General features: G+C 44.8%; 1 protein-coding gene across 1 annotated transcript in view; it reads right to left on the reverse strand.

The window, feature by feature from the left end:
- LOC121616852 (membrane-associated guanylate kinase, WW and PDZ domain-containing protein 3) overlaps positions 1-23,116 on the reverse strand; it is a 123,290-nt gene that overhangs the window by 6,326 nt on the left and 93,848 nt on the right. The window contains exons 4-19 of the mRNA XM_041951683.1: positions 21,522-21,728; positions 18,575-18,743; positions 16,049-16,128; positions 15,169-15,226; positions 13,865-13,971; positions 9,091-9,282; positions 7,683-8,330; positions 5,189-5,220; positions 4,334-4,496; positions 4,112-4,206; positions 3,760-3,967; positions 3,103-3,285; positions 2,607-2,792; positions 2,260-2,356; positions 1,352-1,457; positions 1,025-1,162 (exon numbers count right to left, since the gene is read on the reverse strand). Coding sequence (XP_041807617.1) covers positions 1,025-1,162; positions 1,352-1,457; positions 2,260-2,356; positions 2,607-2,792; positions 3,103-3,285; positions 3,760-3,967; positions 4,112-4,206; positions 4,334-4,496; positions 5,189-5,220; positions 7,683-8,330; positions 9,091-9,282; positions 13,865-13,971; positions 15,169-15,226; positions 16,049-16,128; positions 18,575-18,743; positions 21,522-21,728 — 2,669 coding nt within the window. The remainder of the gene's footprint in view (positions 1-1,024; positions 1,163-1,351; positions 1,458-2,259; positions 2,357-2,606; positions 2,793-3,102; positions 3,286-3,759; positions 3,968-4,111; positions 4,207-4,333; positions 4,497-5,188; positions 5,221-7,682; positions 8,331-9,090; positions 9,283-13,864; positions 13,972-15,168; positions 15,227-16,048; positions 16,129-18,574; positions 18,744-21,521; positions 21,729-23,116) is intronic.

Genomic DNA, 23,116 nt, shown 5'->3' on the forward strand with positions numbered 1-23,116 from the left:
AACCAACAAGTGAGTCGTTAGGGTCACCAGAGTCGGGGTCTGAATGGGTGTTATGTGAGTCGTTAACCCAACCGGCCAAAATGCGAGTCGTTCCTGTGACCTCAACGACTCCCAAGGTGTGAACGATCCTGCATGAGGATAAATATCTTTGTCTCTCCACCAAAGTTAGCTAGAACTGAAGAAACCCCTTGAACGAGAGACAAAATTTGTTTTAGAACCTCAAGTAAGTCCAGTTATCCTTTCACGCACTTAGCAGTACAAAGACCTGGATGAATGAGAATCTGAACAGTGTGGATATTATCCACACAGAATAAATCCTATTGGTTTTGGTGACCTCTGACCTTTCTTGTAGCTCCACCACAATTTAATTTTTTTAAAAATTCCAAGTGCTTTCCTTTAGCTCAGCTGCACATACAAGATATGTCATAATCTGATATACCAATTTCAGTGTAATACACCGAGCACATTTATTAACCCTTTGGGATGATGACCTTAGATATTAATGACCCCATGACCTTTCTTTTAGCACCACCCTGAAGGCAAACTGCTATGATGCTAAGAATAACAAAATTAGCATTGCCATCCAACCCTGAGTGTTGTGGGATGTAACTACTAATGCAGCCTCAGCCTAAGAGCCACTGCTATTCCTTTACACATTTTTAGTCAGCATCATCTGGCCACAGCGCCAACACAGACTTTCCAAAGGTCAAAGTTATCATTGTCAACATTTTCTAACCAGATTAAAAAAAATGTAAGTATCAACAAGCACATCTTTAATGTCCCTCAGAGTATCTCGAACTATAGTCTCGTTCACGTCATTCCAGCAATGACAGACCTTTTTTAAAATCAGTACTTTGTTGAAGAAAATGCAGCAGCATGTTGTACACAAACAGAAAAGCATGTTTTGATATTGTTCTTCCCCAAGACAGAACACCCTTGTTCACACCCCATCCCACAGGCCTTGAGGAACCATTTCAAAGGTAGACCAAGAAAAAAAAAAGTTATAATAAAAGGAGTCACTCACATGGATTCTTCCGTCCAGCTGAGCAGGTCCATCCTCAGCCAGTCTCAGGATGTACAGGCCCATGTTGTACTCTGTTCCCCCTCGCAGACTAAAGCCAAAGCCTCTGGGACCCCTCTCTAACTCCACTGTCAGACACCCCTACACAGCGCGAAGATGACACTCATTAATACACTCACATAGAGACACACAAAGACAACACATATGCAGTACATTATATGTATTCATACGTGATATTTGAATAAAAACGTATGTGCATTATGTAAAAGCCTTGAGCAGATTCAGACAGCTGCTAACACACAGTGGAAGGAATAAGAGGATTATTCTTACCTGGTTGGGTCCTGTCACACACAGCGTTCCCTGCTCACTAAGCGAAAGAGTTTTGTGGTCGGACCAGTTGACTCCCTCCCTTTTCTCCTCCACGTCCAGGTTATAACTAAAACAAACAACAGATGTATTTCTCCAGTAAAACATGCTCTAAACAGCACGCTGCAGGCCACAAACCCAGAAAGCCATAATGGAAAACTTCCAACCTAATTTCATGCTAGATATTAAATGCGAGGAGGGAAGCTTTTTCACACTTGGATATTTAAATTTGAAAGCTGCATATGCTCTATACTGTACACATTATTATCTTACACACTATTATTATTATTCTCTCTGTTGAGAGCACACACACACACACACACACACGCTTTATATCATGTTTCTATTAGTTTTTTGTTTCAGGAGAGCATGTGTCAGGGCAGGTAGCAACATCATTGTATTAATAGCGCCATAACCGTGCTATAATGTCATTTAATTTTCAATTTCAGAGGAGTTTCTTGTTGCATTTCCTCTCTGCTTCAGTGTTCACTCTCCTCAGGCCAGAAGTGGGGGTGGAAGCAGTAAGTCAGAGCGCCAACAGTGAAGGAGTTGGCCAGATAGAAAAAAAAGCATAAAAAAGGCAGCGCAGTAATTCTCTCAGTATTGCCTAATGTAGCAAGTTTTAGAAATGTTTTGGTGACTTGTACTTTTAAGGCATTTGTTCCAGACGTTCCGAAACCTTAATTAACTTCTATAGGGTACTGACCCTGGGACAGCTGTGCACTGGGTCGGTGCAGTCAGAGTGTAGTTAGAGCTAAACTCTACCAGTATGCACAAGATGTTTGGACAGTTTCAAAGGCCATTTTCCCCTTCTGGCTGAAGGCTCTGACTTTGCTTTCATGCTTTTCTTTTGTGTGAGAGCAGATCCTTACCGTTCATCCTGCAGCGCTGACCTTTGCCCCATGGCTCTGTGCTGGAGAGCTGGACTCGCTTTAGCTGAACTGGCTCCAGATGGAGGGCCCTTGTATTCTAAAATACATTTGGATATTACAGCGATGAGTGTTAAAATGCCCATACAGTATACAGAATCCCATGTTTCGTACACGCTTTAACATAAAAAAAAATCAGCATTTAATTCTCTTTAACTACTGATACTAAAACATTCATATGTTCTTATTGCATACATGGTTGATTGCTTTGATTTCCTGGCAGAAAAAATCATCACAATAGCAACATACTACAATACTTAATGCAGACGTGGACACACAAAGACACCCACCGTCCTCTGGAACCACAGTGAGCGTGACAACACTGCCGGCATCCTTGATAAGCTGAACAATGTCATTGTGCGAGAGCTCAATGATGGAGCGCCCGTTGACCGCTGAGATACGATCTCCGACGTGCAGGAGGCCACAGCGGTCGGTGGGACTGCCTTCAATGATTCGGCCAATTTTGTGCGGAATAACTGAAACGGCAGATGTGAGGAGAAATGAGACATTGAGACCCCCACGGAGTGACTATTATGAAAACCTTGACATATATCTTATATAAGCCAACATAATGGTAGACCAGCAATACTGCTGTGTTCCTGTTTAACTAAAATCTATATTAATTCCTGCCATGATGCCAGAAAACCAGTGATCAATAAGTCTTTCTCTTACAGTCTTTGATGTGTGTACACTGCTGCATTTTCTTAATGATTTCATGAAAATCTGGATCAATCAGGTGTTCTGATATAAATTAGAGAAAAAAAAAAACGTTGACAAAACTCTAACCTCCATACGGCGGTTTACTCTTGGAGGTGAGGATGACAAAGCCGAAGCCTTCAGTGTCTTTACGGTGGAGCGTGATGTCGAAAGACTCGTGGTCCAGAGCGCTGGGCATCGGTAGGCGAGGTAGCTTGGGAGAGCCGTTCACCAGCACTGGAGCCATTTCCTGAGCCTCTTCCTCTGTCGCATCTGAAAACGAAAGGATACGGATGCTGATGGCTGGCGCGACTTTGTTTGTGTGGGTGGAGTTTCTGTGGGTTCGTGTACGAGAAATATGCAAACAAAAGTAATGAGGCGGTGTCTTGTGAGTGAGTCTTAGAAACAAAGTCACAGGGCAGCAGCATCGTCTCCAGAATGTGGATGCTGACGCTCTGTGCAAGGCCTCTACTCCCTGTTGTACACTTTCCTTTGGTTATATTGGTCTGTTTATAACCATCAAACTGCTGTTGCTTCTGTCAAGATACAAGTTGCATCACTTCCTGTGTGTGAGAGGATTTTTCTCAGGAAAGCCCGATGAGACACTGGGTGTTTCGAACAAGCTTTCATGATCTAGACACTCACTGTTACTATATCAGGAGACAGCCGAACATACCGCCCATTTAGCAATACAGCAGTGCCACAAACATCCACATTGTGTCAGGCGTTGTTCTGGTTGTTACTCACCTCTGTAGATGACCTTCCTGCGTACGGTCAACATTACTTGACCATTACGGGCGGCGTTGGTCATCAGATCCAGCACCTGCTTGTGCGAACGACCTTTCACCATCACACCATCGATGCCAATGAGCTCATCTCCCGCCCTCAGACGGCCATCCTTCTCTGCAGCTCCGTTCGGCACAATGGCCCCAATGTACACCTGGGGAAAGACGTTCTGATAGAGGGTTAGCACACTGGAGAACTGGCCATTGAAGACATGGAAAGACTAATAAAAATTAAGATTTCCACATCAACCGCCTTCTTAATAGAATCATCTTTACATAATAGAGATTAAAATATGCTTGCTATATATACTTACTGGCTGTTGTGGACCTTCTCCCCCCAGAACGCGGAAGCCAAAGCCCGTTTCAATGTCTCTCTTTAGAAAAACATCAATGTCTTTGGTGTGAGGCTCTGCAGATGAGTAACACTCTATCAGTATTGAGCTGGGGGGGGGGGGTCAAGGTTTCAAGTTGAACAGGACATAAGATTGAATTGCAAAGTTCTGAGAAGAAGTGATGGCGCGTGGGTGTAGACTTACGTCTGCTCTCCAGCAGGGCTTTGGACTTCAGGTACATCTCTGTGGCGTCTCGTTTGGGGGAGTCGGCGGAGCGCAGGGTGCTCGTGTTGGAGTGGTAAGGCAGGGCCTGGGGGGCTGAGTCTGTGCCGTCCAAAGTCTCTGTACTGGCCGTCATTTCCTGTCTCTGAGAGGAAATATATGCACAATCAACACCACCTACTGCTCTGAGCGTCATTATTTGCAATATAACTACAGTTCCAATCTCAGATTTTCAATCAATCACATATCCTTCGGTATTCAGCTATGAAGGACATATTTTAGTGATAATCTAAGCAGCTCATTATCCCAGACAAGTGGCTGAGCATCTAATGGTGACAGATGACCTAAAGCAATAAAGGTCACCTCACTGGCTCTCTTGGACTGTTTTTACTTTACATCCCTCCGACTATTTTGAAGGCTAAGCAGCGGAGGGATTTGAATGTAATATAGCATCCACGGGAGAAACCAAAGATTTACCCGTGGTTGTGACAGACCTATTCAGGCAGAAAGGGCAACTTCCTTATCTAAAACTGTTGTATTAATAATACCACCATATCTGAAGAGGCTCATCCATGCTTCATTACCGTTGCAATCCCCTGACAACAGCCCTAAGAATATGAATACTGAAAGGAAGTAATTAAGACCGTTTTTCAGAGCAAACAAAAGGAGGCGCCCAGAAACATAATCAATATTCAAATTTATTGCTATCATTTAATTCGATGCAACACAGGCTTACTGGTTAAGATGAAGGACAAAAAGCTTTGAAATTAAATTGCGGGATAGGTTCCCATGGGGCAACGATAGTGAGGAAAGAGCAAAAGATATGTTTTTACTCACAGGCTTTAGACTCTTCACAGGGGATGTTTGACCTATGGAGAGACATACAGAGACAACAGGAATGTGGGAAGAAATGCAGATATGAACTGGAACAACACAAAAATCACTGTACAAGCGTCCACCAGATGGCACTGCCTCTCTGACTGAGACACAGCAGCAGCGAGCATAAAAATAAACCAGTGAGCTGCTCTAAACTCAAGAGGTGTACTCACTAAAGAATGCTCCATTAGGGAATATACATCCATGTGCGATGAAAGATACATAGGGAATATAAAGGTAGTACATGTGCTGGAGTGCTGACTACATGGAAGCCCACTGCAGAGCTATGGAAGCGGGTGAAGGCATTAGAGATTCATGCATATAATTCAATGACCGATAATTCTCTTCCCTCTCTCTGTTCGTTTTACAGCACACCCACACGTTGCATCTCCAGCGCTCAGATTGTTCCCTACAGATCATCTCTTACAGCCCCCTCCTCCCCTCCACTGAACTCCCTGCATAAACTGGATTAACAAACACTCCTCTGGAGCCCGCAGCCATGTGGGGCCGGACCAACACTCGCCCTGATGAGGGGTTAATGGAGCCTGATGTAAAAGGGGAGACACAGCCGCATTTTTCCGCTTCGCTGCCGAATTCCCAGTCCGACGTTAGAGGCATCAAAGGGATGAAAGAAGTGCGCCGTGCACACACCTGAAACGCAGCACTGTTTTCCTTCCATCCTTTCTCTGAACTCTGCTTTTCGGTTTGGTGCGGGCCGCCACCATTCTCTCTCTCTCTCTCTCTCTCTCTCTCACACACACACACACACACACATAATACCCCTATAATTTTTTTGGGATATTACATAGACCATAGCCACTACTTGCCTAACCCTTATCCTAATCCTAACCCTAACCTTAACCCAAGTCTACACCCTAAAATCAAATGATTTACATTATGGGGACCCTCATAATTTGACTGTGTAAACAGAATTATGTCCCCACAATGTTAGTAATACACACACACACACACACCCCTTTTGGGGACTTTACAAAGACTTAATTAATTTCCTGAAGACTTACCCTAACCATAACTGCTACATACCTAACCATAACTCCAGTGTTCACTGTAAAATTTAATGATTTACATTACGGGGACTTGTGTTTTGTGGAAGGCCAGTCCCCACAATGTGAGTAATACACACAAACACACACATACGTGTTTCCATCACTTTTGGGGGCAACAGGGACAATACATAGACATAAACAATACATAGAATTACATTAATTTCTTGGAGACCCTGGCCGTAACCTAATCCTAATCCTCACCCTAACCTTAACCCAAGCCTTCACCCTAAAATTGAATGATTTATATTATGGGGACTTGCATTTTGTCCCCACAAGGAAGGAGAGTCCCCACAATGTCGCTGTGCAAACTCATTTATGTCACCAACAACGTGAATAATCCCCCCCACCACACACACACAGGATCCTATTCCAAGCCATCGGCCATTGTGTCTAATGAGGGTTAAAGCTGGCATTAGCTCTTCAGTTGGGCAGTTGGGCAGTCTGGGTGAGGCTGAGCCCAGTTCTGCTTTGACTGTGGGGTCATGCAGTGCGTCAGTGGAGCAGCACATGGTGATGGTGGCGCAGCAGCGAGGGTGAGCAGTGTGGGTGTTTGGGAGAGGAGAGAGGAGGGTTGGGGAGCAGCTATGGGGAGGAGGCCCCTGGGGACCTTCCCTCTATAGACATTTAGCCATGGCTCTTTAAGGGGCCATGGATGTAGAGGCATGCAGAAATCGCCTGCGCTCTGCTGATGATCAAAGCCAATCCGGGGTTCATCGACTTATGCAGTGAATCCCTGGGGCGGCTGGAGATGATGTAGGAGACATTTGAAGGGTGCATACCCTCCTCTCTCTCTCCCTTGGAATCAAGCACATCCCCACACTTATGTAATTCCTGCTCTCAGACTTGTAACAGGCTGCATTATGCCTCAACGGGAGTCATCACAAACAGAGGCGGGTTGAGTGGAGACACACAGGAGGGGTGTTTGAGAAATGCTCCAGATGCACAGTTTGTAAAGGAGCAACATGTGATGGCGGCTCGAGTCTGTATGCAACAGCTACTGAGGTGCGGGTGGATCTGTTCGGCTAAAAAAGGCAGCAGCCTCTATTGTGGTGACCTTACACAGACCGAAGACACAGTGGCATCACCCAGGCTTCTACAGAACAACAGTGTGTGGTCAGTCGATGCCCCCCAACCAGCCACAACAGCACCTCACCTCCTGTCAGTATCAGCACGCTGACCTCACCTCCCATGGGCACTGTTGAAATTGTATTGACAGCAACAGCAAATTACGTCACACAGGAGACGGCATCAAAGCACGAGAATAAAGGATAGAATAACATGGATACGCAGCCACTCAGCCGGCCAGATGAAAAGCTACACAGACAGACTGACAGGCGGTGAGTCGGCCAGACAAAATCCAGAGATGAGTTGTTCTTTCAGTCTCTCACCTCCTCGCAGCACGAGCACGTTGACCTCGCTGCCAACTGGCAGGTCTTTGAGAATGTCCACCACTTGGGCGTGGCTCAGCGTTTGGACATTTTGCCGGTTGATCTCCTTGATGACGTCTCCTTTCTGCAGGCCACGGCACCACTGGGCATCCAGGATCATCTTCACCTTCTGGCCCAGCGGGCAGTCAGCAATGGCGAACCCGAATCCCCCCGGCCCCTTGACCAGCAGCACGCTCACCAGCTCCGGCTGCAGCATCGCGGTCGCCACTTCGCCCCGCTCCCCCTGCCTCCCGTTGGGCACGGCCGCCACGACGGGCCGACCGCTGGCATCCGTCGTGACATAGTGGAGCTCCTGAGAGGAGCCGTGGAGGACGTCGCCTTTCACGAGCAGCGGCTGTCCGTTGATGAGGGGCACGGCCGTCACCACCTCGCCCCCGTGCAGGGCCTGCTGGGGCTGGGTGGCCGGCGGGGGAGGAGGAGGTGGGAGAGGGTCGTCGCTGTCTAGATCCACATCCGGAGGAAGCGGGTAGCCCCGGCAGAGAACCATGTCCACATACTGGTTGATGGGAATGGATTGGAACATCTGCACCACCTCTGGATGGGTTTTCCCCAGCACAGACATCCCGTTGATCTCAACAATCACATCACCTAAAACACAGAGAAAAGAAGGAGACAGGGGACGTTTCACTTCTAGAATTCAGACATCACTTCTCTATATTTCTTTGGAAAGCACTCATTCCTTCCTTTGTCACATAGATCCTTCCTCTAAAATGTCCCTTTCCTCTTCACTGCTCTCTCATTTTCATTTTGGCAGCTGCACCTCTTCCTTCTCCTTTATCTATAGCCTACCATTCATTCTTACTTTATCCCTGTCCCGCCTTCGCTCGCTCCAGTGCTGAACAGACCCAAACGCTCTCTGATACAACTACTCGGAGGGGGGACGGGTGTAGGTTTCTGTCGCACTGTACCCATCACGCACTCACACATGCACAGAGCTCACAGCTGTTGGTTTATGTAGACGGCCGCAAGGCAACAGCACAATCAGAAAGTAAAAAAAACAAAGATGCTAGATGGCTTCACACCCACCATAATCAGACTGTCTGCTATAAAACCATTCCCTTGACGGAGCTAGAGTTGTTGTTATTGCCTTGTTGAACTCAAGGGACAGTGTTAGGTTAAGTGAACACTATGGAGGTAAAATTAATACCTCCAGGTGCGTTGTTTTAGCACACTTGGTAGAAGTCGGCTGCAATATAATATTCTGTAATATTGCAGAAATTAGCGGCTATAAACTCATAGATCTTCCAGCCAGCTGAAGGAGATTTTAGTATCTGAACAGGAATAACCTCTCTACCTTGTCCACTTCTGTGGCGGAGATGTGTGTGCACGTGCAGAGGTTTTTGCTCACCAGAGGCCATCTTGTTGTCGTGGGCAGCGGGGCCGTCGCTGAGCACGTTTTTCACCTGCAGAAACTCGTCTGTGCGGTCGCCTCCGATGATGGTGAATCCAAATCCCTGGGAGCTCTTCTTCAGCGCTGTGTGGTACATCTCACCCTTCAGCTGGCTGGGGTCTGCAGTGAAGCCAGACGCAGCTCCCTTACCTGCAAACAAAGAGTGCATGTGAGCATAGGTGTGTAAAAAAGCGGGTGGAGAGAGAGGCGTAGAGAGAAAGCCTGAGTGAATGACAAGCTTTATGAAACACAAGTGCAAATCTCCAAACAGACCTCGGCATCAAACGCAGCAGCGCCGATTAATAAATTCATATCCCTCTTGAAAGACGGTAAAATCCATCCATGTCTACATTGAACCTCAATTATACGCATTATGTGCTGAGGATCAACATAGTAATTAGTCATTTCTAATTAACAGGCATGATGTACATGCCTAAAACTAGATAAACCCATCAACAGAGACCTTTTTGTACAACCTTGCTGAGAAAGGAGCACAAACAGACAGATGAAATGATATAAAATGTTAGCTTTGGATGCTAATTCACTTGCTAACTTTAATGTGCTTGCTCCTATTACAAAGCTATAGAGCAGAACACTGACAGAACACCTCTGACAGTGTCCAATTTAGCACAATGTCATCTGTTATCCCCTCCATACTGCAGTCAGCGGCTCAGAAAAAATGGGTTTGTCAGTGTGGACTTTTTATAACTTGAGTAAGGAACAACTTAAGGTCAGTGGCAACATCAATATGGACCTGCAGCTCGGCTGTGGCATACGCAATACACTAGATAACCAACTGTCAGGGTCACACTGCATTAAACTGAGCAGCTCCCCTATCTGGCATTACTGTGGTATCAGCACTTTAGATCATGGACACACCATTTTTCCCTTGCTGCCTGATGGTCTCTGGACCGGGCTACAGCTTCAGCTCAAAAACAGTAAAACTGAAGCCAGCCGCTGACAAACGATGCACATTCCTGCTCCTGTGCAGTACATCGAGAGAATGTGATGCGGCCGTCTGTCTCTGGGAAGCCAGAAGTATCACTGTATGTTTAGAAAACGGTCTGCCATCACTTTAAACAGGCTACCAGTTTCTTTTTATCTGAAGGTGAACGAACTGCACCAAAACAAGCCAAAAGAAAAATAAGCATCAAACATACTTACTTACTACTTCTGCTAAGTATTAATTATCATATCTGTGGGAATAAAAGATGTGAGGAGATACTGCTGTTGTTCAGAACATACAAGAGTAAAAAATAATTGCCTCTGTGCACCAGCTTTAGTGCGTGGTGCACTGAAGCCACCATGCCCTTAGCTCCTCAACATCCCCAAACTTTGTCTTCTCTTGACTTTGAGTGTGTCACACAAACGAAGCACCTCAAGCACCGACAGAGAAAAGCAGGCAGGCGAGAACGGGAGCAGGTGAGCGTCATGTAGCGCCCCCTGGTAATGCTGTTTATTTAGAGCCATTATGAATCTCCAGCAGAACCTGATATGCAGAGGGCAGTAAAGAGGCCCGGCAGCCTGTGAGAAGTGCTGGTGTGCAAGAAAAAGCCACGATACACCAAATAGTTACAGGTAAAAATGCTGGTTCTGTGTACAGGTGAGCGCTGGCAAACTTTAAGCACTGATAAAATATTAAATTAGCATTAATTCAGTAGATTTCAAACAATAATTTCTGGTAAAAATAACTAGAGGTGGCCTAAAATATTCATCAACAACAGTTAAAGGGCAAAGGTGGCGTTATTCTGTGTTTTCTTTTTGACTACAAATTCCATAAAAAGACCAAAACCAAGAATGCTTTAGTCTGTCCTCCAAAGCCCATTCACTCCTACTGAAGATGGAAATATGTGCAAAGGGCCAAAAAGGGTCATAGCTTCATTTATTTAAGACTTAGTAGCAAAACTTGCTCAAACAGGGGTGAATAGTGCATTCGCCAGGGACTCTTTTCAGCCACAATTGTCGCACTAATGACTATTTATGCCACCCGTATATGAATGTGGGATTGACTCAAAACATTGTCTGTGTGCATCGTAATGAAGGAACAAGTCACTCAGTGCAATGGTGTGGCTTACTCATGTGTTTTTAATGGTTTCTGGACAACAACTGAGGTCTATGCCCCACAGGAATAAGTGATATTAGGCTTGGGCTACACAGACAATACTTGTTAATGGCTTTTGCTGACAGAATTATAGAAAAGCAGCAACCTTATTCTTTAAGGTAAGGAAAAGTAAGAGTAGAAGCTCCCTGTGGTTAAATTTACACTTCCCATTTCTATGCGCCTTTTGAGATCTGCAGCTAAAATTGGATTTTAGGAGACTGCATCAATGTATGTGTGTGCCTCACCTGAAAATAGCTGCTCTGTGTACGTAAATCTAAAGCCGCAATCTGCCTCTTTATCTCTTTCTGATGCACACGCTGATTGAACAGCGACTTCCAGTATTTCCATATCTGCTCTTCAAAATCACAACAGCAGCTTTCTAGTTTGTCTGGAAAGTAACAACTGCACATTTTCCCTCTCATTTCCCTCAGTTTTAAAAACTGCAACTTTTGGAGCTGTGCGTGAGGAATTTAAATGCAGACACTCTCATACTATCAAACGGTTCAGCAGCCAGAAACATCCACTGCAGACAAGAACGGGTGTGAGTGAGTGTAACTTATCACAGTCGCTGCGGACTCCAGATGTCCACGCTGTCGCATGGATCAAGCGAAGCTCATTTACATAATCACATTCAAATTGCTTGATAAACTCAACATGGAATGTTTTTCCTTCGTCCACAGACTGAGTGCTGAAATAACCGTTTCACCGCACGTTTGTGTGTGAAGAAACAGACAGATGTAATGGAGTGAGAATGAAGCGGAGGGAGGAAATGAGTGTGGCGTGTGCGAGACTGCACTCGTGTGGGAGAGTCCAAGGAAGGTCTCTGTGCCAGTGTTTGTGGGTAGAGTTTGAAAGCCAGAGGCGGACGAATCCGTCGGCTCCACCGCATCAGAAAGCCACGCTTTTTGATTTCTCATGTGTGACTCAATTGCGCTGTAAATCTCAATGACATTATACGACATAATTGGGAAGACATCTTTCTTACTACATCAACGGAGCAACAAGGAGTGCAGAATCTAAAAACAATCGTCACCGCAAGGCCAAGAGTTGACAAAAAGGGAAAGTCCCAAGCATACAATGTACTCTCTGTACCTATCAGAGCAAAGCAGACCTGAACACGTGTCGGCACAATTAAGCCTGGTATGTTGGCTAACTGACAAAAACCACAGTACTGTCTCCTCTGCAGGTTTAGCTGCTGACTACAATGCAATAGTTAAATAAACACCATGAAATAAAAATGACAAAAGTGGGCATTTTGCAATAAAAATACTATGATGCAATAAAAATGATTTGTCAAGTAAAGCAGTGAAAATAAGAATGATCAAATACCATTTGATCAAAATGAGCTAGATTTAATAATTCATTGAATTATTCCACAACATGCGTGTGTTGGTTTATTTCCTGAATATCTGCACACACTGTATTCATATAGTGTATTTTTGCTTTAATAGTTGTAATTATCATGATAAAAAAACTTCTTGGGAAACTCATATCTTAGAAAACTGTGAAAATCTGAATTCTAGCCTGAGGTGTAACCGTTTGATGATGCTTTGGTTTCGTCATAGCAGCCGTCTGACAGCTCACTCGGTTGTGTAATCGGCAATCAGGGGGCGAGATGGCGGTTTCCTCTGTCCCCCCACACCTGAGCAGAGAAACGACTGATTATGCTTGGCCTCTCTGACGTGCTGTTCCACCAGCTGTTGCCACATGCACCGCTAAAAGCCGGCCTCCTCCCCTGCGTTCCCTCTCTCACTCCCTGAAACCCTGCCAGCGCTACAAGCCTGTCTATCTCCACTGCTGCGGCACTGTAATCTATTATACAGCCATTGTAATGAAAACATGCTTAATTCATAATGTTTATTGCAGGAGAAAAATGGCTTGTCAACCTAAAGAACAGACCATTACTGCAGCGCTGACAAAAACCTGCATTATATGAGCAAACTAGGGGGAAAAACGCTAATTCTGACAATCTATTATTGTTTGAGGCAACGAGAAGGTTGACACGTTCAGCTGACCTTGCATGAAAACGACGTCCGCTTTCTATTCCCAGAAAACAATATTCATCACGTCACAGTGACTGAGGGGAAAGGGTCGCCCTCTGCACAGAGCATAAGCCAAAGTAATTAAACTACAATTATATTTTAGACAATTAGCCGATGCTCATGTCCAGAGTGATTTACAGTGAGCACAGAAATAGAACAGGTTCAGAGAAAACCTTACACGACTCGTATAGAGCCAAAATACTCCTGTTGCTCCTGAATATCACACATAATAGAAGTACTAGATCAATTAATGAGATCATGAAAAGGAAAGAACGAGCACACAGACAGATTCATCGTTTTAGATGACGTCAGTCCGAGTGGAATTTCTTGTGGTGCTCTGTTTAGTCACAAAGCCCGTGGAAGTAATTATAGCCACACATGTACTAGCATGTCTTATAAACCCGAGAGAGACTTTAAAACCCACGAGAAAAGGTGCAGCGCCTCATGATGTTTTCAAAGGTCACTGTGTTCGAGCAGCAATGTGGCAGCTGCAAGTTGCAGAATCTCATTCCATGTTTCCTTTACTCGATTTATCTGCAGTTATGACATGCTGGAACAATCCAAACAGGATCTGCAGCGCTGCTGTTACCTTGGGAAGGTGCTGCGGCGGCTTGCTGGATCGCAGCCGTCTCCTGGCTCAGCTTCTTCTTTGCCTCCAGGACTGGGTTCTCAAACTGGGTTTTCTGGTTGATGTGGCTGCAACACAAAGAGGCTCAGATTTAAGAGACTTCTCACTGTGTGTATGTATACGCATGTACGTGTGCACGTGCGCACGCACACACACACACACACACACACACTTTTGACTTATTGAGCTTACTGCACCATTTTTCTGCAATTAATTATGTATGCACCTTCCCTATAAAGGAACCATGATTTTCTAATAGAGGGATGCTATAGTGGCGCCATTATAAATAAATTCATAAACACAGCATACATACAGTAAAGGCTGGCTTGCCTCCCCTTTATGTGGGGAAACTACTACGGCTTTTAGCAGTTTAATATTGTAGGAAATGAAGCTCCCGACTGCCAGCAACATCCTGTTCCTCTGCAACAAGGTAAACAGCCTGTTGTCCCCCTGGCATAAAACCACGGCCATTGTTTCATAGTGAGCTCATTTCAAGCTAAAACACTGGCAGCTACAGGCTCCATCTATATGCCATTGACTCTCCTTGTCCAAACAGCACGAGTTTCTCTCTCATGTCACTTCTTCCTAGGAGGGATCCTTCTGCAGTCTGAGCAATAAAACAACGCCAGCGTTCCCATTTTCTTTTCATCACAACAGATTGCTACCTCGCCTTCCAGCCCCCACTCTCCTCCCTCCATGTATTCTTGCTGAAAATCTCCCCACTTCTCTCTACTGCTGCTACGATGGCCGTGTTTCACTGATTTCCTGCCGGGGTGGTGAGCACAAAAAACACATTTTGCATGGACAAATTTGCAAACAATATGCGGAGACGTATATACAGACTCATGTTCTACTTGATACACATGCTTAGTACACAAACACTGGCAGAACGCTGCAAGAGAACAATCAGCGTCGTGTTCACATACAGGTCACTACAATGCAACCCGCAGAGGTTCATTTTGCCACCCACTGATAAACAATACAAAAATCCTGATCAGAATCCTCAACAGTTCTCCTCACACGAGATGAATAAAATGAGCCGTGTGCTACATCCATTTGTTTATTTTTAGACAGTATTGATTTATGCCGGTTCACTGCTAATGTACACTAAGCAGTGTAATATGCACTTGTGCTCTGATCCCTCTGGTGAAATGTGTTTGTGTTACATGCATCTGCGAGGTACAAGCGTGATAAAACAGTTTGCGCTGATGTTGGCAGCTGGAGCGCTCGGAAACTGCACGTATCAAGAAATCGATAAAACTTACTCAACATAGTATGTGCCATACTGCGGGTCATCAATTTCCTCCCAGCCGTAAGGTAATTCTGCAAAAGGAAAATAGTGTCATTGTGTCGTGGAAGGATGCAAATAGCGAGCGCACATGAAGATAACGGAACGGGAGAACGAAGCGGAAGAGCGGGCGCAATATTTAGTAGACAATCATCTGGGAGCTGTAACTCATTCAGCATGGTGGTGAGGTACAGCAGTAGTTACCAGTGTATTTTTTCCCCCCGACTGGGATGTTTAGCATAAGAGAGTAGCCATGAAAATAGGCTACAATAATTCAGTGAACATTTCTGTGGTTTCAACAAGCAGGCCGGCTGGGATGGCTGATGTACGTCACGCCCTGATGAACATATCAGGCAGAGGGAGAGAATAAAAGAGGGACAGAGAGAGAGAAAAGAGCTCTTCACGGACGACAGAGCTTTGGAGTTGCTTTTCAGAAGCAGCACACCAACTAGCTTTCTGTCCGCCTGTAAAAATCCATTAAAACCCAGCTGGAAGGGTCCCACTCTTTCAGCCGTGGCTGCTCTCTGTCTCTGCTTGCACTTAAGCCCACATTAGCATCCTGGGGATACAAAGGCACGTCTGGAATTACTTAAAGTATACCCCAGCTCTAGATTTCCGAAAAATTAGGCCACTTGACCGCGATGCCTCAGGTTACTCTTAGGTGACATGTCATTTCAAAGAGAAGTTACACAGTCATATTTTACCCTGGTTGGTTATTTAATTAAATGTGTGAAGTCATGTGCAGTGATGGATCATGTAATGTGGGCATATACAATAGAGGTATGCCCTTATGTAAATGGAGCTATAATTAATGGAATATCTGCATGCTTGAGTAGACCAGCTGCGTAGTGCAGTACCTCCGTCCTCACACTTCTCAGGGGGCTTCGCCTTCTTTGCCAAGCGGGGGTCCAACCACGTGGTCGTCTTGGTGTTGTGGCTGCGGAGCACAAACAGCAGCCTGTGAGTATCAACAATAACGACCTGTGCCAGCAGAGAAACCGCTGCTGAGGCACAAGTAGCCAACAAAAGGACAAACGACAACCTCGCTCCGCCGTGCAGCGTGCCCTCGTGCATCAGGGTTACTGCATTCATCAGCAAACATCTAATCCATCGGTTTACGTTCAGCTGTCACTTTACCATGTTCATGGTTAGGTGGCTGTTTCAGAGGGGAGAGAAAACCCCTCTGAATGTGAAACACGACAAACTTGTTTACCCTCAAATGTGTTAAACAACTGGGGTGTGTAATCAGGAGGAAAATCACAATGGTCTTCTGATATCTTCAGAGACAAGAGGCTTGGAGCCAAATATGAATAATAACACACTGGCTTGCACTCACACACACACGTGCACGTATGCACATACACATAAATGCCTCTGAGAGAGGTCTGTTTACTCGATTGTTCTAAAATCAAAGTATTGATTGGTTTAGCGAGAGAGCTCTGCTTGTCTTTATGTTAGGTAAACAACTGTGGGAGTCACTGGGTAATAAATCTGAGCATTTCTGCCATCCTGAAGCTCTGAGCTTTATTTAAAGGGTTAGCTCCGGGTTTTTGAAGTGGGGTTGTGTGAGGTACTTATCCATCGTCAGTGTATTATCTGCAGTAGATTGCGGTTGGCACGCCTGTGTTTGGACAAGCGGACAGGAGTGCCGGCGCTGAGGCTAAGCAATGCACTGCTGTGGACGGGGGCAGCAGCAAAACGTATTTAGCTACCTTAAAAAAGGCCCACGAGAAAAAAATCAATAATCCGACGGGGACCTGAAGCCCTCTTCAAAGCCACCAGACTCCTTTGACGAAAGCAGTTGCTGCACTACTGCTGTCTCGATTGGTCAATTCGTTCGTGTTATGCTGTTTAGTTCGGACCAAAACTAACATGTTAAAACACCAAAGTTAAATAATAGCACGCATAAACTGACCAAGCGAGGCAGCGGGAGACCAGCAGTGAGGTAAAGATATAACAGCTTCAGTCCCCAGCCAGAAAGGGATGTCTGATGGGAAGATGAAGCAGTGACAATATTCTAAATATAAGTTACACAAACTGATATGAACTGTTTCTAGGCATTCTTATAGGTGCCCTAAATACAATTTGCTGCTGCCCCCATCTACTGCCATACATTGCTCAGCTTCTGTGCCAATACTCCTGTCTCTCCAAACCCCAAACTATCCCTTTAAGCGCGGCGCCTCAAATCATTTAAACTCCTGTCTGTCAAGTCTGTAATCATGAGAGTATCAGTATTTGTACATCTTATCCAGTTCACTCTTTCTTTCTCTTGTATTTGAACATGGTGTTTTTGAAGTGCCATTTTTTAAATCATTCAGTGATGAGACATGATGCGCATTGTGGATCGCAAACCCATCATTACACATCCAGGATCAAACCTAACCCCACTGCTGGGCTGATTAGATGCTGACAGAAACATTTATCTGTGTTTCATTATGCATAAAGGAGACAGCGGTAAATACAATGCTGTGTGACATCAAATATACACACAACACTTTCATTTTTAACATCACATCTTGCAACACACCTCGCTGCAGTTGTAAGACGGCCTAATTAACAACAAGTAACAACACTCAAGTCGTCAGCTGCCCCAAATTTCAACTGTGATCATCCAGCATACAGACTGTGGGACACCTAATCAAGATATATCATATTTACATGCAGCCTCCTTTTACTGTTTCAGCTTCTGTTATTCTATATTTTCTTCAAAACCCCAAACCCAGTGACACTAAATCAACAGCTCACAAAAATATTGTTTAATTCATACAAGAAAATGCTAAATAATTTCCTACAATACTTTTACTCAAACAGAAGTCATTTCCATTTTTTGAGGACTATTTCCAGCGGCAGATTAAAAAACATTATTTGCACGAACATGTATTATTTAGTATGTTTAGGTCTGACACGTTCAAAGTATGACTGAGCTTTCCACCCAGTGCACTGCTGTGGCTCACTGATGTGTTTTTAATAGTCTTCGGCAACCGGCTGCCAGGGTTTGACCACACCAACACACTCCAGTGCAACAGTCCTGCATTTAATCCTACCTTCAGGAAGGTTATAATGTTCATTTTAAGTTTAGGTAGTTTTAGAGAGGTCTTGATTGAACTAAATGATCATTCTGTAGGATGTACCTTGTGCTGCAAGGTGTTTCTATTATTTTGTCCACCCCATTTCCATCAATAAGGCTATGCTATATAAAAACAGAAATACTTCTCTGAAAATGCAGTATGGTTCAACAGCATAAACAGCTGAGATAAGCCTCATACTGGAGGAGGATGGAACCACAGTTCAGTTGACGCTCACCAATTAGCCTGACTAATTAGCTGACTAATTGTTTCAGCCTTAAATGGTCACATGACCTGTGGGTCGTGTCCTTCACTCACTCTATGAAGTAGACCATGCCGGTCTCAGTATAAGCCATCTCCCAGTTAAGGGGCAGAGGCTCCAGGCTGTCATCGCGGGGAAGAGAGCTCCACGTGCGGAAGTCCATGGTGCTGCTGGACTGGGTGTAGCTGGGCACCGCTTTCCTCCAGTCTGCCCCCTCTTTGTGGTCTGGATAGTGAGAGAGAGAGAGAGAGAGAGCAGTTAAAGGGTGACAACTGGGGGAGAAAACAGAGCAGAGCGGAAGGTTAGCCTGCAGAGACACCTCTGCCTTCCTGTTCTGCTGCTGCTGCAGGCGAGTGGAGGGAGAGCCCATGTCACTCACAGGATTTGCATGAGAGTGATTGTGAGCATGTGTTTGCCAAAGGGCTGTTTTGCATTTGCATGTGCACACAGTGTTAATGCTTATACCAATGCGTATATGTACCTTCCCTTTGGCTTGCAATGATAGAGCCAGGGATTCACAACAGAGAGGGCCATTTGAGCCCCGAGGCAGCTTCTTTATGATAATACTTCACTGCTGCTCTTCACATATATACACTGCATTTGTAGACACTCCCCTTTAATGAGAAACCGCTCTACAATGAACACGAAACATGCTACAAAGGCCCTGCTAATTCACTTAGCACTTCATGGCTTCCCTCAGAAGATGGTTTTAAAGGGATGAAACACAAGTGCTTTTCATCCCTTTCTTTTTTATGTGGCGCTAACCTCCTCACAACAGAGGATGATGCCAAAAGATATTACGCACACCACAAAAAAGCATTTCTGGGGGATGTGTTTCCTGATCATGGCGCCTGAATTTTAGATTGAATACATAATTGCTCAAAAATCAAACCACAGAGCCCCTTCAGCAGCATCAACGCGTTAGTTATTTGCAGCATCTAAAACACACGTTCCTCTTTCGCCTCGCTGATCAAAAACACACACGTGCTTCGTATTTAAAGGCACAAACAGAAAATGCATGCGTGTTAAAAGATGTTGTATGTGCTCTAGCATTGTAAACACTTGGGGAACCAGCCTGAGGGCAGAGCCTGAAGGAGAGCTGAGGTCCTCAGGTTCACAGCACGGTGAGGGCCCACTGCATAATACCAGTCAGATGGGTTAAAGAGGGACAGGAGGGGAGTGGGGAGGAGGGTGTGTGATAAGGACAGTCTGAGCAAAGATGGGGGAAAGCTGCAGTCAAGAGTTCAGAGACTTAGAGCTCACATTTTCCATTAACCTCTTTTTTCATTCGACCATAACTCTGCCCATCTATGGCTGGTCTGAGACTGCGCTGCCACAGCTGTGGGCTGCAGCTGAGCAGTCATTTGTGACTGGTTTCTTTCCATAAAAAGAACTCCTGGATGTCTGGGCATCGGTTTGTGTTTGATTTCAATATGACAGAGCGGTTGGGTAAACAGACTTTGGATTTATGTGAATCCTTTGTACAGCTGAGCAAGCAGTGTTTGAGCCGTGACTGTCAAAACAATGTTTCATTCTGTAAAAAAAACAAAAAAAAAACCCAAACAATTTCAGCTTGGCCTTGCCTCGATGTTAACCCTGTTCCCTTACTACAAAAACCAGGTATGGTGCACAGTATGTGACCTATTTCTGCTGCAGGGCTGCTCTCCTTGTGAGCATTAAGGACAGATTTGTTCCTCAGAGGGATGATGAGTTGTCCTGATTGATCACGTACACAGTGTCCTGCTCTCTGGATGAGACTTTCTCAAGGTGACCTGCGGTACATTATATTAGAAGGTAACAGAAGCGGCACTGCCAGCGGAAGATTTATCAACAGTGTAGCCAGCGCATTTGAATATGTATGCAAATACTGCCGCTTTGGAGACAGCATGCCAACCATGCACAGTCTCTAAATGTGGCTTCAGAGCAGATCAGATTCACCAAAATTCACATAATAAGAATAAGAATAAATTGTGGTATCAAGCCATCCAGATATGTTACGTTTCATTTGCTCAGGTTTTGAGATATAAGTGTTGACAGTGAGGTCTGCAGATTATCGTCAGAAGAGCTGCAGCTCCCCATTACTTTCATTACTGTCTAATCTGCTGATTATTTTCTCACCATTTAATGCAAGGCAAGAAAAAAGCAACAAATCCTTACAGTACAGAGGCTTGGACCATTAACAGACGGGCACTTTTGCTTGAAAAATGAGAAGCGATTAACTGATTTATCAAAATTGTTGCCAATTAATTTTTTGTTGCTGTTGAATTTTGTGGGACCTAGAGGTCTTCATGGGATTGCTTGGCTACTAGTAAACTACTGTTCTCTCTCTATTGGGGTCAACTGCTTTTGGAGTGGATCTAGTTATCGTTGGGATCTGACGGTCTTTGGTTATGTTTCTTCATTTGGAAACTCATTTAAGCAGGTCCAGACGGGGTTTCATGGTTTTTGTTTCAGAGCGGGTCTAAAATACTGGATCCCGTCTACTGATGGCACCACAAACAAAATTCCGCCCCCTGTATTGAGACGGATACAGAGAGAGATACTTAAAAACCTGGAGAAACAAACCATAACTTCCTGCATTGCTTAATATCAGTGGTAAGTTTCAGTAATATGTTTGGTCAAACACAAAAAGTGAGTTTTTAAGATTTTGCAAAAGTAGTTACAATTTCAAATCAAACAAATCTCCTTCACCTGGAAAGCAGTTTTTTTTTTTTTTTGCACCACTTGATGTGCATGTACAAAATACTGCAACCCCGACTCAGGAGGGTGTAGTCAAACCATCTTTTAATGCCGTTTTATGTGACACATTGAGATGTGCATGGTACTGTAGTGTCCTCAAACACCCTCTGAGCCCATCGAACAATCTGCAACAAGCCGAAGTCTCACAACAGAAACAGACAGTGACACTGACCTAATGTGGCAATTCCACAACTAAAGGACAAACAGAGTGTAGTCGAATCTCCGTTATTTAACATGACATTCTGTGCTTTGACATTTACTGACCAGGCAATCCATTGACCAGCGGTGGCCTCTCATCATCATCTTCCTCCTCGGGGACCGCGCTGTCCTTCCTGTCCATCTTACTGACTGAGGTGGTGCGTTTCCTGGGGACCTCGCCACCGTAGTCTTCATCAAACAGCACCTGATCCACCAGGTCAGGCTGCACCAGGTTGGGCTCCGCCGGAGGCTTCGGGGTCCCGTAGTAGTTACCTTAGAGAGTGAAAGATGGGAGGATGAGAGGCTTACTGATAACATAATGCGACCGCAGACAGATGAAGAGCCGCAGAAAAGGAGTGCAGGCCAACATGAAAGACACAAGTACAGCAGTGTGCCATAATATGTACAATTTCAATGCATGTTAAGTGAGGAGGGGAGACACAGTCAAAGATCACCCGCCACGTCGAACATCACTCCAGTTCACCGCATTCAAATCAAAAATTAAATCTCTAAATGTCACACACCGGCACTCGACTTTGACTATTTACAAGTTTCGGCGGTCTGCTTCGTCTGCATGATCTTCACGTCTCTTAACCCCCTGCTTTGTTTCCCCTCGTTAACTGTACCACAGGCCTGTCATGACTCATGTAACATTAAAATCACTTCACTTGAAATTTGCCAGCAACTAATTACACTGATCACTGAATACAGCAATTATCTATCTCTCAGCTTGCTTTTCTTGCTAATGAAGAAAAACCTTGTGTTACGGATTATAAATATTCAGAGGGATAACAGCGCACCGTAAAGAGAGGGGGATAGAGTGCAAAACTTTGTTAAATTATTTGCTCATTTGGCTCAGGGGATGATCTATCTATGTACGGCTGGTGAGCAGTATGTGGAACTCAATTTAGGCGTAGAATGACTAATTATTCAACCTCTATTAGGATTATAAATAATGGTTACACTAATTTCCATCCCTACCATTTATTATGATTATTTGTTCACTAAATGCTGCTCCGTCGGATGTGTTTTCGCAATAATATCAATCCACTTGTTAGGTCAAATATTTACTCGCTTTTTTACAATAAGAGATCATCAGATTGAGCCGACTCAGCTAAATCATGATTTATAATTAGATTAATTAAAGAAAGGGGAGAGATACCGCTGGGAAATGGGGATTTTCAGCGATTTAATTAGCCTCCATAAACTTGAGCTTATTTTCATTTGGACCCAGCTGCGTACGGGACCATTGTGTTGCGAACCTTTGATGTACTTAAGCGTGAACATGCAGACATCACAAATGCAGTACTGTAAGAGCAGCATTTATCAGCTCCAGATCTTTTTATAGCTTGGTACAAAGAGGGAAAGCTGACAACGGCGTGCATGCCAGGGAAAACAGAGGGCTCTGAGGAACACATCACAGTCATTCCTGCAGCTTTATGGGACGACGCGGCAGCACCACCGAGTTCGCCCGTCTCGAGCACGGCCTCGTCTCGGTGCCAGCTACAATAAACAGCAAACTGGGTTAATGCAGCTATGCTCGTCTTCGTCAAAGCGGCGGGAATGTTGGGGAGGAGAAGGAGGCAGGATGAAAGCCTGAACCCCCCCCTCCCACCCACCCCCATCGCTCCACTCTGTGTTTACTAAGCGACACACATCCG

This window comes from Chelmon rostratus, chromosome 2 (genome assembly GCF_017976325.1).
Source record: "Chelmon rostratus isolate fCheRos1 chromosome 2, fCheRos1.pri, whole genome shotgun sequence".
Classification (NCBI taxonomy): domain Eukaryota; kingdom Metazoa; phylum Chordata; class Actinopteri; order Chaetodontiformes; family Chaetodontidae; genus Chelmon; species Chelmon rostratus.